The sequence below is a fragment of the Fragaria vesca genome, linkage group LG6 (genome assembly GCF_000184155.1).
Source record: "Fragaria vesca subsp. vesca linkage group LG6, FraVesHawaii_1.0, whole genome shotgun sequence".
NCBI classification, from domain to species: Eukaryota; Viridiplantae; Streptophyta; class Magnoliopsida; order Rosales; family Rosaceae; genus Fragaria; species Fragaria vesca.
Genome location: NC_020496.1, coordinates 9247438 through 9266476, shown reverse-complemented (window position 1 = coordinate 9266476; position 19039 = coordinate 9247438). Strand labels below are relative to the sequence as shown.

At 39.8% G+C, this 19039-nt stretch overlaps 4 protein-coding genes across 4 annotated transcripts; 1 reads left to right on the top strand and 3 right to left on the bottom strand.

The window, feature by feature from the left end:
- The first annotated feature begins 1180 nt into the window (after positions 1-1180).
- LOC101315252 (putative E3 ubiquitin-protein ligase XBAT31-like) lies at positions 1181-4260 on the top strand. Its single transcript, XM_004302680.1, has 8 exons — positions 1181-1400; positions 1496-1555; positions 1645-1716; positions 1825-1946; positions 2025-2165; positions 2281-2388; positions 2918-3173; positions 3555-4260. Exons 1-8 carry the CDS (start codon positions 1215-1217, stop codon positions 3939-3941), a joined length of 1332 nt encoding a protein of 443 aa, XP_004302728.1. The 5' UTR covers positions 1181-1214; the 3' UTR covers positions 3942-4260.
- A 487-nt stretch (positions 4261-4747) lies between these two features.
- LOC101291947 lies at positions 4748-5730 on the bottom strand. The gene is made up of 3 exons (XM_004305162.1): positions 5609-5730; positions 5379-5522; positions 4748-5242 (listed from the first exon to the last, which is right to left on the bottom strand). The coding sequence occupies exons 1-3, from the start codon at positions 5618-5620 to the stop codon at positions 4748-4750; spliced, it is 651 nt and encodes a 216-aa protein (XP_004305210.1). The 5' UTR covers positions 5621-5730.
- A 1941-nt stretch (positions 5731-7671) lies between these two features.
- Positions 7672-10588, bottom strand: LOC101291652. The gene is made up of 5 exons (XM_004305161.1): positions 10076-10588; positions 9856-9913; positions 9647-9764; positions 9416-9533; positions 7672-7731 (listed from the first exon to the last, which is right to left on the bottom strand). The coding sequence occupies exons 1-5, from the start codon at positions 10586-10588 to the stop codon at positions 7672-7674; spliced, it is 867 nt and encodes a 288-aa protein (XP_004305209.1).
- A 2609-nt stretch (positions 10589-13197) lies between these two features.
- On the bottom strand, positions 13198-16724 carry LOC101291361 (WD repeat-containing protein 44-like). Its single transcript, XM_004305160.1, has 6 exons — positions 15105-16724; positions 14832-14922; positions 14527-14684; positions 14324-14375; positions 14108-14187; positions 13198-14010 (listed from the first exon to the last, which is right to left on the bottom strand). The coding sequence occupies exons 1-6, from the start codon at positions 16722-16724 to the stop codon at positions 13198-13200; spliced, it is 2814 nt and encodes a 937-aa protein (XP_004305208.1).
- Between the last annotated feature and the right edge of the window lie 2315 nt (positions 16725-19039).

Here is a 19039-nt window from a genome sequence, read left to right as displayed (position 1 = left end):
TCTCCTTTCTTCTCCGGGAAGAACAATTAACCCTCGGTTGTAGTTTAACTCTAAGCTTTCGGCGAAAATGAACTTTTACCCTTTCAGAAAATGCAGAAGCTTTCGGCCCCTAATTAAGGACCAATTTGGTTAAAGCTTGGAGTTTACATAATAAAAAATTAAAAAACCTTTCCCTCCCTCTTTGATTGTTGTTAATTTCTTTGTTGGCTTATCAATTCAGCTAGAGCCGTAGATAATTGACCGCCAAATCCAATAATACCTAAAAGCAGAGACTGGGTAGCAGCAAGTTGGCAACCAGAATGGAAGCAACTAGAACGAAGAGGTCAAAAAGGAAGAAAAAGCATGTCTATGTCATCCTAAAAAAGAAAAAAAGAAAAAAAAACCCAAACACCCTACTTGATCATCAATCATTCAGCTCATCTTCATAAATACCCCTTTTTAGTTATTCATATAATATATACTACAGAAGCACAATCAACGTGTTATTTGAATAGTAAAACAACAACATTTAAAACAACTTATCTATTGTAATTTGTGATGATCTAAAAATCTGTGTATATATACCATTTGAATCACTAAAAAACAAAACTATAAACTCGTAATTATGATTTGAAAACTGTCGATTGCTTCTTATTTTTTTTAATATTCTCAAATATGTAACCGCTAAAATTTTGTATATTTTTTTTTTATCACTGGCTGCTTTGAGCTTTCTGTTTTCTACTCATTGACCAAATGCAGTCATTTTTGTACCAAACCTGCTTCTCCAAAACGCAAAGTGACCCAACAACTAGACCAGGTCTCAAATAATTCTACAAAAATATCCGATCCGACGGATAATATAAAAAACAGTGACAAATCAACGGCGGCGATTCAGTAAACGCGTTGTAATTGTAAAAACCATGTGTGAAACCAAGACCAAATATAAAAAAAAAATGACGAAAGGAAAAAGACGTATAAAATCTAAAAATGTGCGGGAACAAATATCTGACAGCTGCTGCCCGAACTCTGACAATCGCAAAGAGCCTCGCAAGCCCGGTCAGCTGCCCGAAATCTCGGCGGTCAGGGACCGAACTCCGAGACAAGACGCTGCCCATCCCTTACTACTACTACTCCTCGCCACTTTTTCGGATTGCGTATTCCCATTTCCACCAATCGCCACAGAGAGTGGTGGCGCGTGAGGAACACGCGACTCGAGTGGCGCCACCAAACGGGAAATGGGTCAGGGGCTGAGTTGCGGAGAGGCACGGGAGAGTAGTGGTGGTCTGTTTGGGGCGGTGGAGAATGGGGAGCTGGAGTTGGTTGAGGATATGGTGGAAGCTGACCCAAGAGTTTTGGAGCTGAGAAGAGGCCATGGGAAGCTCTCTGCTTTGCATGTGGCTGCTGCTAGTGGTCGGATCGAGGTGGGTTTTGTTTGGTTTTGATGATTGGTGTTCAAAGATTTGATCAATATTGATAACTGAGGTTTGTTTTTGTGGGTGTTGGTGATGATGAGTAGGTGCTTTCGATGCTTTTGGATCGGTCTGTTAGTCCTGATATAGTGAATCGCCATAAGCAGGTGAATATGTGGTTTTGTTTAGAACATTTGTGATTGGATTTGGATATTCTGGTTTGTATCTGATCGATTGGAACTTGTGATTGGTTCAGACTCCGCTGATGTTGGCTGCAATGCATGGCAATATTGCTTGCGTTAGAAAGCTTATCCAAGCAGGAGCAAATGTATGTTCTGTTTTGTTTCTGTGAAAATGGTGAATGTTTACTTGGTGTAGTTTTTACTTGAGTTAGTGATCAGATGCTGATCGTGGGTTTTATTTGTGTGATTATTAGATATTGATGTTTGACTCATTAAATGGAAGAACTTGCCTGCATTATGCTGCTTACTATGGCCATTCAGATTGCCTCCAAGCCTTTCTTTCCGCCGCACAATCCACCACAGTCGCAAATTCTTGGTTTGTTTTATTACTCACTCTCTTTCTCTTCATTTCTCTGATGATTGGTGTTTGATTTACGTACTTTGGCATTCGCAGGGGATTTGCGAGATTTGTGAATATTAGAGATGGAGGTGGTGCAACCCCATTGCACTTGGCTGCCCGACAAAGCCGGGCAGAGTGTGTGCATGTTCTTCTGGATAGTGGGGCACTTGTTTGTGCTTCAACTGGTGGATACAGGTGATTAAAGTTGCTTATTTTCTACTTTATCTGCAGCTACCATATCAGTTCTACCATGTTGTGGATAATTGGTGAAAATTTTGCAATGAGATTGATGGATCTACCATTTCTGCAGCTACCCTGGAAGCACTCCACTTCATTTAGCGGCTCGTGCTGGTTCTTTAGATTCTATTCGAGAGTTGCTTGCTTGGGGAGCAGATCGGCTTCATTTAGATTCATCAGGGTAATCATTTTTATATAGATGGTAAAATATTTGCTTCTACATTAACTTATTGGATCTTGCCAAGTTGAAATACTATAAAATCCATATAAGTCAACAGGATGGAGTTCCCTCTGTGTGTCATCAAGTTTAATGAATCGTGATCTACTAAGAGCCAATACATCAATAGATTCCTGATTAGGAATGGCTAACTTTTTTTTATTTACTTAATTGTTAGAGCAGTCAGCTAGTTGCTTACCTATTTCATATCACAATGTAGAAGATCTGGTTTGTTGATTTGATATATGAATGCAAACCTCCTGGAAAAGCGATTTTTTTACACCTGATTTTCTACATTTAAAGTTACTTTGAGCCAGTGTATGTACGTAGTCTCTTCATTTTACTGTTAGTATTTTTGTTGATCTTATCTTGTAGATTTGTATCCTCTATACCCTTGCAAGTATCATTCTTGAATTGTTTATGTTCTGCTTTAGACCAAGGGCCTCTGGAATTTATGGATATGTTGTATAACTAAAAGAAATTATCTCTGCAGGAGAATACCTTACCTGGTTGCTCTGAAGCACAAGCATCAAGCATGTGCAGCGATACTGAACCCTTCATCAGCAGAGCCTCTTGTCTGGCCATCACCATTGAAGTTCATCAGCGAACTCAATCCAGAAGCTAAAGCTTTGTTGGAGAGGGCGTTAATGGAATCAAACATGGAGAGGGAGAAAGCTATCTTGAAGGAGATAGTCTCCATTCCATCTCCTTTGCATTCAGATGTAGAGGCTGATGATTATGCCTCTGAGGTGAATGTGCTTTCTCTTCCTGCTTAATTCTTTATTTTACTTTTTTGTGGACAATATTTTCTATAATTGGCTCGATATGAAGAATATTTTTTTTTTCTTTTTGCTGGTAATATATTTGCTCGACATAATTTGAGGATTGCAAAGTACATGTCACCAGAAAAGCAATGACTGAGAACACTTTCCCATTTTATGCACTATTTTCTAATATTGGTAGTTAGAAAAGGCTTGCAATATTTATTCTGTTACTTATGTTTGTCCTGCCTGAAAGGGAATATAGTGTTAGATTGTGTTCATTCATAGTCTTTGAGTAAAACAATACTACTGCTTAGTTGTGGAGAGTCCATAAACCCCGCTTATTCAGTGGTGAATCATATCAAACAGGCCAGCGATGTGGACCTATGCTGCATATGCTTTGATCAGTTATGCACAATTGAGGTTGGGCCATGCGGCCATCAGATGTGTGCTCATTGCACCCTTGCTCTGTGCTGCCACAAGAAGCCCGACCCTTCATCTATATCTTGCCCTACAGTCCCTGTTTGCCCCTTTTGTCGAACCAGCATCACCCAACTAGTTGTTGCCAATATCAAGGCCAACAATGATGTGGAGGTGGAAATGAGTCCCTCGAAGCCGAGGAAATCAAGAAAGTCTAATGTTAGTGAAGGCAGCAGTAGCTTCAAGGGCTTGTCGCCTTTGGGATCATTTGGAAGATTGGGTGGTCGCAGTTCAGCAAGGGTATCTGCTGAATGCAATGAAGACATCAAGCCTTGACAAGTGCAGCTATGGAGCATGGACTTGTCCTTTCTCTGAACAATCAAGCAGATGGAACTAGCTTTCTTGAGTTTGCTTGAGGAGCTAGACCATCACTGGTATGAACATCTTACTTACCTTTTGGAGGTCTTAAGTGCTATAAGCATATGAGAATATGTATGTCCTTTGGGGCGCACCAAGTCTGCAGTTTTTTGCTTTCTTGAGTCGGGTTTAGTCTGCTTTTCTTTACATTAAAGAAGCAGCAAAACTCAAGGGTTTGTCACCCAATTATAAATATAATTCTATATCATATAAATAAAATGTCATTTATCTTCCCCTCAAAGAGTTCTTAATGTTATGTTCATTCTAGTTCTGCTTTGCCTCATTCACTTGACCTGCAATTTATAATTGCATGCTGTTATGAACTTATGATAATGAATCACTGGCATGTTCCAAAATGAATAAACAATTTGAAACAGGTTTAAGCTGCAATTTCTTCATCTAAGAGCACGTGAAAGTGTGGAACTGACACAATTAGCACCAAATGGAATTGAGCAGCATTTACTAATCAAGGAATCATTTACTAGAGACACCCTTAATTAGAGAGCTTGCTCAGAGCTTAATACTATAATGTACCTAAAAAGACTATTAACTGACATTAGCTCAATGGCAAAGTTATATAACTTTGCCATAAAATGAGAACAAAGTTATCAGATCCTCGAAGAACTAAAAGTCTTCTCTTTAAACAATTTGCAATCTAAATTTCAATACATGAAATGAGAAATCCAGAACTCATGAGGAAAAAAAAAATACCCAAAGAGGGGTCTTCATTTAACTAGTTGTCCACACATACATGAAACCAGCAATGGGGTTCTGAATCCGTTTCCATATTCTATTAACTCCTCATTGTTTGATATTGTTCCACCATTATCTGCACTCCCTGAAGCACTTGAAGGCTGAGCAGCTGCAACTACACCATCCACAAATAGCCCGTTTGCTTCTGAAACCGGCACAGCAGGTGAGAAATCGTCAGGTCCGTATTCGGTTGGTCTTGGATTTCTTCTGTTAGTGTTGGTACTTCCTCTTCTTTCTGCCTCGAGAAAGTGACCTAGAGAAGGAGTATTACTCACATCCACATCTTCAGGGGTCAGCTTGGAGCAGAGTGAAAACAACCAATACTTGGTTTTGCAATTCTTCTTGTTCTTCGAGGCTTCTATTGTCCTTCTTCCCATGCTTGATCTTCGAGAGAGGTCGAAAATGCTAGACACTCCAATGAGGCTCCCAAGTGTGATGCCATTGTCATGTAATAGAGACCCAGTTGACTGAAACCAGTTACATGAAGGAATCAACAAAACCATACCAAGAACAGAAACTCTTTTGTTTGACTCACAATGAAGTCATAGTGACAATGCTCATAAACATTTTCCAGCCAAAAGTAACATGTAGCAAGATGCTGACCTCTGTATCAAGATCTGAAGAAGCAGTAGAAGTAGGAGAGCCAGTGATCAAAGTACTAAACGAAGCTGAACCAGCAGATAACTCTCTTCTCATCAACCCAACTCTTGCATTAAGCGGTCTCAGTCCCAAAGGCCACCCTTCATCCTATTCTCAAAAACCAGTTACAAGAGTTAGCTCAATTCGTACTAATTCAACCAAAGCAAAGTAATGACAGACACGCTTAGCATTACCTGGTTACCCATAACTTTCTTTCCTCCTAGTCTTTATCTGGGAAAATAAGGCAGACTGAACAATGTACTATAATCGAAACTCCGGCGATCACTTCACATAAACAAACGTCATCTCCACCAACATTGCTCTTTATTGTACCTGCAGAATATATATAGAGATGAAGAGAATATGAAAAAGATAAAATGATAGAGACAGAGAGATGAACAAGAAAAAGACAGTGGTGTGTACTTCTGAAACACTTTGGCCAACGGCATTGGGTCACTTTAAGCACAAAAGATGAACATAAATACAGATTGGGATAGAGATGCTGAGATAGGGTGAGACTGACGTCTTACCTTCTAGTGGTTAAAGCATCCACTGGTTTTGGAGACAGAGAAGATGAAGACCCTCTCTTTTATTGATGACTTCCAAATGACCGCACTACCCCCACCATTGAAAGGTTTCTTGCTTCCATGATCAGAGTTTGCACATGCCTCATTAGGACCATAACCATCACTCCATTATATTAGTATAGTTGATGTTCTGCAAAGGTTTTTGTGCATCACTTTGAATAGTTTATATGTAATAGAGGATATATATATAGCACTTGGGATTTCATTGGGACTGAATGATATTAGAAACTGAAATTGGATTTTGAAATGAATGTACAGAATGCAAAAGACAGTACGTTAAAATTTTAAATTAAATCAGTACAATGAATAATTGAAATTCATGATTTGCTTCTGTTAACGACAATACTGTAATGAAACAAGATCAATGAATCTGTACTTCATTATACAAGGGAAACTTGGATACAGTAGTAAATGATGTGAGCGTAACCGCACCAGCCCCCTTCTTAAAAAGCAAAAAAAAAAAACAAACAAGAGATGTATGATCTTTTAGTATAAGAAAAAGAAACAATATATCGTTTAATTAAGTTAATTTCGAGGGTTCTAATCTCTGTAATATAATAATCGTGAGGAGTATGTAGCAAATTTATGAGGGGAGGGTGATAAAAGTAGCAGGGGGAGAGAAAAGAGAGAACAAAAGGGCATGAAGGCCAATGGCCTCAGAGATCTGTTAGATTAATCATGAAGGGGAAGAAGATACCAGTTTTGGGCACTCTTTTGGTGAACATAAACTGTGTCATCCTGTCTTTTGAGGACCCTTTTTCTTTTCGGACCACAGGTTCTCTGTGTCAAGTTCAGTCCAATCTGAACCACTGCGCCTAACACTGCACTTGTATAACAATAATAAGTATGAAGGATGTCTGTCATCCAGGTACGGTGCTTCGTATATAAACTGTACCAGATCAAACAATACAAAGAAAGAGTAATTAAATACGAAATCCTAAGCGGACATTAATCTTTTCCCAGATATATCATTTTACCTTAGTGTTAAGAATGTGGTGAAGGAGTCAAGTCAATAAGCAAATACAAAATTTACTTGGAAATATTGTCACATAAGTAGAGATTTTGCTGTGTAGATATAGCTATCTGTATTCAAGGTACTTATAATTGGCTTTCTGATTTAATCTGGACATAGGTTTTTTTTATACAAAATTAGCATGAACTCTTTAGTAGAAAGTAGAAACAAAGTATCTACCGTAACCATCGCACTGGATAAGGAAATCTTATGTATATTCGAGCATCGTATAACTTCCACAATCCACACAGAAGAAATGTAGCACTAGCACCCAATTAGTAAAAACCAGACCTCCAAAAATCGTACATTTTTAAGTAAATCAGCTTTATAAATTGTATCATTCTCCAACAATGTGAGTAGGGGACTAGGACCAAACAGCACATTCCATTGATTCCAATGTTCTATTACATCAAATCTTATCTGTTGTGTACCAGCAAGATCAGAAAGCAGTAAATCTAGCTACAGTAGTATGATTAGCATCGCTACCCGCAAGTATAGAGGTTATACTTTTCGGAAGCTCCAAGTGAAGTTTCAGCTTTCCTAGTTGTGTATATGATTCGATGTCTTTCAACTTTTCAAAGGAAAAACTTGCATAATCTATCAGCTAATAGTTTTATACAGTACAGACCATTAAATCCAATCAAGGAATCATTGTTGATCATGGATATGGGTGGTCTTGAGTTGCACCAGGTCTGTAATCACCAATTCCTAGCAAGTCCTGCAAATGCGAAGGTACTCAATAATGGAACTTTCAGCACATAGCCTCCAAAAAGTAGAAAACAAACGCATATTATGGACCATGCATCATATGTCTGTTCATTTATTGGCACAAGGAGAAGAAGTAAAAGAAGAAGAAGAAAGAAACATAGATTTAAATCATGCAAGAGCCTGTCCTATTATAAATTATTAAGTCTTCCATGTATGGGTTAGCAAATAAAGCCTGGAGGTAAGTAAACAGATAGCACATGCATGGTTCTGACATTTATAAACTAGATTATCTAATGCTGGTGTTATGTATCTTGAATTTTACTCCAAAGCAGACAAGCAACCTGTGTGTTTGGCCCAATGGGAAGCTCTAATATAACCTTCACAAGTTATCGAAATCAGAAATAGAAGAAAATCATATCATCACTCAGAAAAGGGAGATGAAACTTGATAATGCATATTACATTTGTCCTTGATAGAAAACAAGCTTCAAGACATACAAATAAACGATTCAAAGGAAGCACACATTAAGGGCATACTTTTAGCAAGGCTATTAATTTTGACCATATAACAGAACTTTTATGGGCTTTAGCATAACTATTATATTTGTGACCTGTACTATACAAATTTTGAATCAAAATCAAATAGTTCACATGGTTGAACACTATGTTATGAAGCTGACCCTAAAGATTACAGGTTTGTCATTTGTAGTAAGCAAAAAACTCATTTCTTAATTTGCCGCATTTTTGTCACCATAAAGATTTTTTCATGGAGCAAATTAAGGAAGGTGTCTTCCTTCCTGCTGTCTTGGAAGTCTTTAAACAAGGGTGGGCTCGGTGATCATCAGCTAGGTTTCTTTCCTCCAGACTCTTTAGCAAATGCAAGATGCTCAATGAGCTCCTATATCCCAATCACAGAGCCTCACAGATCACTACCCACAGCAGCAATCATATAATGAGCTATGATTTGGCACAGAATTCAAATCAAACAGACCAATCAAAACAGAGAATAAAGAATGTGATCAAACCCAAAAGTCACTCATCGATTTAACTGGAGACTCCAGTCTCCACCACAGACACCTGTCTTGATCTTGCCCCCCATTCAGACTTCACAATGGTGATAGTTTAAACTTGTGTCAAAAATTTCTTTAGTCACTTTAATTAGAGTTGTGAAATCTTACTTCATGGTTCAGAAGGTTGAAGAAGTCTATGACTCTCAATTATTGGTACTTCGATCGAGGCCAAAAGAGTACTAGGTGGTGGGTCATTTTCTTTTGTTACATGAATTGGTTGGCTAGGGGGAGGCTTTCTTTTGCTAAAGCTGAAAGAAGGATCTTCTGTCTCTTTCTGTTATAAATGTGTTAAACAAGAATAAAAAACAACTACATCTCCAAGGTTGAACAGCAGGTAGGTAAGTAATCGGATTTGACAGCTTTTCCCATACTCTCATATACGTGAAATATGACGGGGACCTAAATGAACTGAGTTGATAGAAACTACCCTATATTGGCAAACACTACATTACCATCCAGTAAGGTTTGAGCTCTACATGAACAATGCATACAATGAGCACTTGTGCAGCAGTGACATCTAAAGAGAGAAGCTAGAATGCGATAATGAAATTCATAACGAACACACACCAATATCAGTTCTCCACAATAGCAATCAACGCAATATAAATAAGAAACAAAGGCCTACCGAGGATGCTTTATTTTTCGCCCTGGTCTCTGCTGTACTTGGAATATCATGATTTGGTTTGTTGAATCTCTTCTCCCGCCGATCACAGGAGCCCCATCCATCTGAGAATCTACCACCCCTATTAACAAGGGAAGCAGCATATTATCAAAAACAATGATCCTAAATCATAATGAGATAAAACATAATCATGAATCAGATTGCTATCTAATGCTTAGTTCCCAAAATCCTTACTGCATGTGTGCCCGAACCACAAACTCTGCACGCAGAACATTCCGACCCTCATCAAACTCAATGTTCTTGTCTTTGATCTCGAAAGAGAGATTGAAGTAAAATGATATCTTCCTCCAACCTGTACAACACACAATACACCTCTCATGTTCAATCTAACATTTCCATTCCACCTCGCAAAAAATACAAGAACCTCTCTCCAAATCCTTTACCTGACTTTTTGATATAAGTATTCCCATGAATCTTAACGTAGTCAGTTTTCTCCAAGATCTGGTAAATTGACACAAACTAATTAGACATAAACTATCTAGGCAATTAAAATTTCCAAATTAAGTAGCTCGAAAAACCTAAATTTCCTAAAAGGCCAAGCAATTATACTATCAAAATTAACTGAAATTGAGCTGAGAGCACTAATCATATAGCAACACTCACCGCCATAGCTGCATCTTGATACTCCTTGAACAACGAAACTGAAGGAAACATTCCAGCCAAGCTATGCTGCGCCGTCTGCACCGGATTATTATTCTCCCTCTCTTCTCTCTGCGGATAGCTACCAGGACTGTTAAACCTCCCGATTCCCGGCGACAGACGCGACTCCGGCGAAGCGTACACCGGCGTGGTAGGCGTGCGCGGCACATTTCTGACGACGGCGAGAGAATTGCCGTCGTTTCCTGACCTGGCGATCTTCCTCGGCGGGTGGAAGGCCCAAGGCTCCTCGACGACCTCGCCCTCCGATTTGGAGTCGGAGTCGGCGGAGTAGGAGATCCGAGCGGTCTTGAAGAGCTTCGGCGGCGGCGAAGGGTTTGAGATCGGCGGCGAGGGGCGGTGGTGGTATTGGATCGCGAGGGGTTGGCGGGATTGGAATTTGGATTTGGAGGTGTGGGAGGCGGCGGCGGAGTCGATCACGGCCCAGAGAGCGGCGTCGTCTAGGTCTTTGTCGTCCATGGTTTTGGGAGCTTAGGGTTTGGAGGAGAAGCTTGGGCGTTTTTGAAGGAGGAAGATTTGGTTGGGCATTCTGAGGCTGAAGAAGTGTAGAGAGGAAGCTACAGAAGGCGCGAAATTTTCGAATTCAATTTGGGGAAGAACCACAGAAGGATAGGATCGTCTTCAGACAAAGACTGCCGGTGGAAGATGACTCCATCGGGCCTTGGCTAAACGGCCAATTTATACGGCCCACCTGAATTCAGGTCTCATTTCATTTATAGATGCAAATGAGCCTTTTTAGTGAGGACTCTTAAATTGAGGACTTGGTGAGGATTTTTCGGCTTATCTCACCTTTCGATCTTATATCTACATCTTGACCGTTCAGTTTATAGGTATTTATTAGTAGATCATTTCTTCAAATTTTCAGCTATATTGAAAATTATTAAGACATTCATAAGTGTGATTTATCAATTATGAACTTAAACGGTTCATATTTGACAGATTTGGTTTGTCCATTAATTTGATCTAGTTTGTTATCTTAACGAACACCAATTTGAGTGAAAATTTGTAGAAATGATCTACTCATATAAACCTAAAAACTGAACGGATAAGATGTCAAAATGTGATCGAAAATTGAGCCTTTTAAACCATAAACCGAAAAGTCCTCAATTTAAAAGTCCTCACTAGAAGGGCTCCCATAGATGCAATATACTTGCATAATGAGCTAGTTTATTTTATGTCAAAAAGAAAAATGAACTAGTTTATTTCTAAGTGACATAAGTCTATCATTTGTAAATGAGAAGTTTTATTTTGACTACAAATTTTTATGGCGATGGAACGAAACGACGAAGATTATGTGCGACGACGACTAGGTTAAACAGAAGTAAGCAGATGTTATTCTTTCTTGTCTTATGTCATATTCATTTTGCATGTAAGAATCAAAGTGTATTCTATGCTTTTTAATTTTAATATTGGTAGATTAGCCCAATGAGAAGGTGAGTGCTAAAAAAAAATAGTACCAGATATCGGGATATACCATTTTTGAGTTCGCAAATCTAAATTTCTTGTTGTGGAAAAAGTTTTTCTTTTAATTTAAAGAAGAAGAAGTAATCACATTTGAAAATCTAACAACACCATAAATGAACTCAATTCAAAGCTAATTTACCAAAAAGCTAGAAAGGGAGAGTGTCTTTTTCTCCAAATAATATGATAACGAGCTTGATGCCCAAAAAATAGTTACTGCATCCGCGCGCTACAAAGTTGCCTTTTCGAGCGACATATGTAAAAGAAATTGACATAAACAAATCTGCGATTTCTTATTAAGAATCAAATCCCTGGTAGGATATCACAAAATTTGTTTAATGCACTCCCTGACCAACTTCGAGTGACCTTCAAGAACCTATTTAATCAGATTGTTCTCAACTCCATTTAATCAAATGAACAAAAATGAAAATGAAAATCCATTTAATCAAATGAACAAAAACGAAAATCCCATGCACAATTACGAACAGTAACTAACAGTTTGTTTTTGAATCCCAACTCCCTTTCCTCACAGTAACTATGCACAATTACTCATCACACAAGCTACGCGTGATTGTGATCCTCACCTTCTGAAACGCCGCAAGGCACTTCGCTCGAATCGCCCAAACGCCGTGCACGATTCTACGTCTCCGTCCCCGAATTCCTCGCTCAGATCCACATCGTCATTGAGACTCACAGCTCCCTTGTCCGACTCCACCACCAGCACCTTCAATTCGTTGATCGGCCACTCGAAATCTCCGACCTCTCTCTTCAACGACGTCGTTTCTCCCTTCTTCCGGCGGCCGATTTTCGAAGACACTTCGGCGAGCAGATTCAGATCCAAGTAATCTTCCAGCTTATAATTCGTCGTTCTCAGCTTCGATTCCGACGAGTGCTTCTGGATCTGAGCACGGCGATCTTCCCTGCAGTCAAATTGAGACCGAAATTAGTAAGAATTAGTTACGAATTTCAAATCGGAGAGCGTGAGGGAGTTAGGGATCGTACGGCGGGGATGAGAAGGTGGAGATCGGCGGTGGAGAGGAGGCGGAGGAAGGCCGACGGAGGCGTCTCTGAATGTCGTCGACGGTGGCGAGTGGGCTCGAAGGCGAAGAAGCTCTGGCTCTTTTCCTCTCTGACATTTTTGGCGGGTGATTTTGGGATTCAAAGTAAATGTAATAAACGCAAGTTCTCTTGCCTTTTATAGACTTGGCCCCAGTAAAAACATCAGGTTATCTGAGTATAAAGCTAAAGTGGATTAAACCATGGAGATTCTTCAGTGACATTCTTCGCGAAACTATATAAAATACTAAATTGTAATTCACAAATACTTCTGATGATGAACAGCTTCGACACAATGACATGACATTTACAGCAAAATACAACTCTGGCCTGATACAACAAAAATAAGTATACAAGCATCCATTTTGGGGAAAATGGATTTTGTGGTTGTAATTCTCAAGACTTCTTGATGATGGTGATGAGTAGTTTTGACATCTACAACAGAAATCCCATTTGTGCGGTTCTATATGTACCTTGATCTCACTGCACCAGGGGGAACTGACTTAGTTTTTGATTGATTTGATGAGACTAACCACAAAGTTGAAAAGGAACTAGGTAGGACCTCCAAAAATATTGCTCTGCACCCTTCTTGGTATACCAAAATTTTGATATGCTCTGATTTCACCTTCCAGAGTGGCTGTGACAATGACCAAGCCCCAAGCTTGCGTTGTTTGGCTCGATTCATGCCCAAACAAAGAGGACCAAGAGGAAGACCAAGATGATGATGATGCATTGCCAGAAAATATAGAAGATGAGTCGCCACTGTACCTAATAGAGGAAGGGTCTGAGCTGCTGCCGAATGACTCGCCAATGCCAGAATCCGTTCGAGATATTTCAGATGGATCTTGATCTTCCGTAGGGGGAGTTGAAGGTCTCTCCGCTGCCGCAGCCGTAGGAGGAGTGCTAGGATTAGTGTGTTTCTTTGGGAGAGGTGGCAACAGTCTTTTGCTCTCTTCTTTAGTAGGCGATGCAGTTCCTGAAACTGGCTGTACAGAGGAACGTTTTGAGTGTCTCTTAGAAGAATGCACAGGTATAGATGGGGGAGGGTCACCCTTTATGGTGCCAGGCCATGGGATTGCTACTGATACATCTTTACACTGAAAATATTCATGAGAAGTGGTGGTGATTGTGCTCTTTTTTCCTGCGGCTGACACTCGAGGCTCTTCACGCTTCCATACATATACATTAGAGTCTTCACTAGCACAAATAATGTACTTTCCATTGGGAGTGAATGACGCTCCAATTTGACTACTTGTGTTTCGAAAACCTCTAAACTTATGAGTGACATCTTTATCACCATCTACAATCCGAATCCGGGAATCAGCAGATGTGACAAGCATTTCGGATGGATTGGTTGGAGAAAACTGTTTAGAAGAGAAGAACAATGGTAACAATCATTCCAGAGGATTTATGCAGAACCTGTTTATTGGAAAGGAATCAAAGGGAGGACAATTACATTACCTGGAAACCAGTAATTTTCTTTGCTTGACTCTTCTTCTTGTTTTTGATATCAATCTGTCCTTCTTGACTTAATTTACAGTCTGAATTACGAAAGAAGATGAGCCTTATCATACACTGTCTGTTTGAATATGTTAAAAACTTATAACTAGGACAAAGTAGTTCTTCAGGGTTCATGACCAATGAATATACAGTACTATGTGTATGAAACACTCGTACCTTCTGCATTGTACATACGGCAGTTCCCTTTATGTGAGCCAGTGATGGCAGCCTGCAGTTAAAAAGTTAAACCATGATTAGTAGAAGTCATAGGAAAGTTTTCTAAGTTGATTCAACTTCATATGAAGATCCGAAGCATGTTTAAGAGTACATGAAACCAGAATAATAGCATTTGTGAAAACCATTATAGAATTGAGATGGACCTGGCCATCTGGAGTATAGCATGCAGCAGTGACCATTTCATGAAGATCTGTCCAGTCTACCACTTTTCGAGCAGGTATGTCCCATAATCGAAGCTTTGCATCAAGGGAGCCGCTGAGAAAAACATTGTCGTCCAAAGGATTGAACTGTATGCAAGTTACTGCCAGACCAATTTCCATGTTATACTCAAGAAACCAAAGGATATTGAAATAATCAAACACCATATATGCATCTATTCTGCATAATATTTAGGGTCAAACAACAAATGCAGACAACAGATGAGCAGTGGTTTATAGATGCTTCTTACCATAATCATTGTGGGCAAACATCTTCAAACAACTCTTGGTCTCCATATCCCATAATCTAACAGTTTTGTCCATTGAAGATGAAAGCAACAGCTGCATTTCAGATCAAAATTAGCCCAAATAATCCTTGTTATATCAAATGAACATGCATATATCATAATTGAAATTCTCATAAGCTTGTCTTCTAACTTAAGGATAACAAACCACTACAAAGTCTACAATTCAGCTTTAAATGAAGATCGCGCGTTAGATGGCAAGGATTAGCTAAAACTGACCTGATCTCTGGACCATGACAGGTCCAGTACAGCATCCAAATGACCTTCGAAAGAGCACACAGGTTTCTCCGAGAGGGCAAACACGAATTCAGGCACATGGACATAGTCAGGAATGGGATTTGTTTTCCTGGAAGAGCCTCCTTTCCCCTTCTTCTTCTTCTCAGACGAAATTGCCGCTTCAGAGCTAAGAGGCCCCGATCGATCCTGAGACAACGAGGGATGCAGTGGGGTCGCATTGCTATCCATGGACATAATCTCACATTCCTGAACCTCCCACACATGAATGACCCTATCCTCTCCAGCACTAGCAAGAAACCTAGCATCCAAGCTAAACTTAATAGTCCAAATTGAGCCCTCATGAGCTTGAATCTCCTGGCACAAATGCAATGCTGATAGCTCCTTATACGACTTCCCATTCTGCCTAACTTTGATCCACTCATTAGACTTGCTCGGTTTCTGGTCCTGCGGCAGCGGCGGTGGCGGGTGTTGATCCTTATCCCCAATTAGCACACTCACAGCACTCCCCACACCTTTTATGCTATTCTTCAACAGCGCCACCTTTCGCTTGCTCATCCTCAAACTTTTCGACACAAATGAATTGGCTCCGGGTGAACCAACTTTCCTCTCATTCACGGCGTCGCTGGTCACATTCTGCCGCCGCATCACCTCCTTCACCACCGGCGAGTACCCCACGGACTTCTCGAACTCGTCCATGGTCAATTTCTTCCCCGTTTGAAGATCACTGAACTTGTTCCAACACCCGTTCTGATCGTACTCGTTCACAATGAACTCGGTTCCGGTGTCCAGATTCTTAATCAAGAAGAAAGCTCCTAAATTGTTAGTGAACTCCGTCGACAACGCCGTGCTGTTCTGTCTAGATCGGACGGCCCTGGCTCCTCCGTCGCTTTGCGGCGTCGTCGCCACAACCTCCGGGTACGAAAACATTCTCGTGCTCGGCGCCGCGATCGTCGACGACGTCCGAGTCAGCCGTTGCTTCGAGATTGCGCCGATCACTTCCTCTTTCCTCCGTTTATCCGCTGAGAAAGCCTCGATTTCTCCGTCCGATCTCGACCGTACAAGCACCGCCTGCAACGGCGAATTCGACGCCTCCGCCTCCGCCTCCGGATCATGCGGCGCCGGTTCAGGAACTTGTATCTTTTCCACAGAAAGCGTAGGGGATTTCGTAACGGCCGGAATGACGCCGTTTGGAGGTTTACTCGAAACGATGCGTTTAAAGCTGACGATGTCTCTGCCGCCGTTGGCCAATCCCATCCCCTGCATCAACCGCCTGCGTCGCTCGGAGATCGACCCCGGCGCGGCCATCCAGATGTTGTAGTCCGGCGTCAACGGAGGAGAGGAAAACGAAGGCTCGGCGGCGGCGCCGGACAAGGCTCGGACCTCGACCTCGAGGTCGTTTCGGAGGGAGGAGGCGCAGGAGGCGAAGGACATACGGCTGTCGTCGAAGTCCTCATCGTCGGAGGAGGAGGCTTCGAGGTCGATAGCGACGGCGGAGGACATCCGCTCTCGGGATTCGAAGAAGGAGTCGTCTTCTTGGTCGTGGAGGCCGTCCCAGTTCATAGTGAAGGTCCTCTTCCGCTCCATTTTCCTGTCCATGATCATGTGTGTGTTGCATTTAGGGTTTCGAATCACGGCGAGTTTTCTGTAATTAAATGTTCAAAAGGGAAAAGAGAAAGTTGGATTGGAGTGTTTTGGAGCGAAAAGAAAGAAAAATGGATTGTGTGATTGAAGGGGAAAGAGAGAGAAGGAAGAGAGAAAAATGAGGGGGCGGGTGTCAGGTAGTTAATTACCGTTATGTTATGGAGGCAAAGAGGAAAGAGGAAAGAGTCAAGGGAGAATCTTTATTTTAATGGTGGATTTCGCGCGTTATTACATTACATTTCGTCACGTCCTTTGCCACTCACTTCTTGCCACGTCACTGTTCCTGCAATTGGTTGGTGGGTCGGGTCTTAGTGAAGGCCCAAAAACGCACCGGGCTGTGGGAGGACAGGAGGTGGAGGCCCAAATAAAATAAAGCAAGTGACAAGAAGATTAGATTTGTTGTGAAGGTTTTCCTTTACCCCTTAAATGGATGGATTAGTGAGCTCAACTTAAGTAAAGGGAGACATTCTTTCCCTTTTCAAAACAGAATAAGATATTTGCTTGAGTAATGTAGCTGAGACTTTGTTTCCTGTAGTTCTAATAAGGCTCCTTACGTGGTAGTACCGAGCAGCTATTATATGTGTTCCTTCAGTTTCTAGCTGGTTTCTGGATGGATTTAATAGTTACTATTGCCCCGAAGTAGTTTCTTACTTAAAAAAAATAAAATAAAATTTATCAACAAACAACTGAAATGCTACAACGAGGAGACTAATAGCAATAGACCAAATGATATTGGGCAAATGTAATTTCTTAGATGAGTACATGCATATTCATATATAATTAAAAAAACTTGCAACTAATGCAATTTTATCGTCATAATTGTGCACAAAATAATCAAGAACCGATAATGAAATCTTTTGATGAATACAATAGGGATCCTATGTAAGTGAGATCTTAATTAATTTTCTTTATCGTGAGATGGCTCGAGTATTGAGTTAGGTGAAGCATGTCATAAACAACAGATAATTAAGGTATACTGATAATGTCACCTTTTAAAGTTTAAACTATATGTTTCCATATCATATTACACACTAATGTAGCTGTATACAATAACCATTTGGAGTTACTCCATTTAAATTAGGGGAGTTCGACTTTATAGTTATTTTTATTTCCTACCTAAGTCTTCAAAAGATTCATTCCTAGGCAAAGTGGCATTTAAAGACAAGGATGATTATGTAATCGGGGTTTAATTAGTTTAACTTACCACAAAGTCAATAGGTTTGTTAATTTAAGAAGTCAAAAATATGACATGTGGTGTTGCCATGTTACTACAATTTTAACATATGATCACCATCATATATGCTTACTGAACATTTCTATTCTATTCAAGCGTGCCTTCACCAAATTAAAGTTCCAATTATCGTAAAGACTTAACCTCTTCTTGATTGGTGTTTACACTTACACTAATGCTTATAAAAATGAGATTGACAAAATTGGAAATAGTAAAAAAAAAATCTTACGTCATAGCTAGGAGAATGTCCCCTCTTTATTCTCCTAGTAGATCAGATCTATGATGCCAATTAATAAAATAAAGGCAACATAGAATTGAAGTAGTCGATCTCATGTCTCTTTAGTAGTTGAGGAGCTTGGTGACCTGATCATGGAGCATGTTTGCCAAGCTTTATTGGAGAACTAAGTCTGCAATATTATACAAACCTAACAAGGATTCTATGAGCTATGCTAAAGGGGTTTGAGGCCTCCCAAACCTTCTATAATAAATCGAAACGTGATTAATCAATTATTGTCCATGTAAAAGTTTTGTTTATAAGCCTGTAAACAAATCTTAGTTGCTTTTTGTTTGACGAGCACATCCCACAAGTTATTTTTTCGGTCTATATAGAAAGATACTTGTAATGCATTTCATTACATAGTAAAATTCTGAAGAATTATCGAAAAACAATGTGTCCAACTGTCCATCGTTAATAAACCACTATTAGCCATTAATTTGATATCAAATGTCATTAAATAGTGAACATATAAACTTGTTGAGTGCAGCTATTGTGAATTATTAAATGACATATATATCCTCATACACAATGACTATTAAGGACAATAATTATATAAAATGAAATATTATATTTATTCTCTTTAGACTTTCAAATTCAATAATAATTAATTATATTCTTTATTATTTTCCTTATATATTTTCGTTTTCTAATTTCTTTTTATTAAAACATATATATATATATATAGTTCATAAGAGCTAAAACAATGATCAAATATCGATCATGTGACATAAAATTTGTATTATCATACATGTTGAATGCATATAGCAT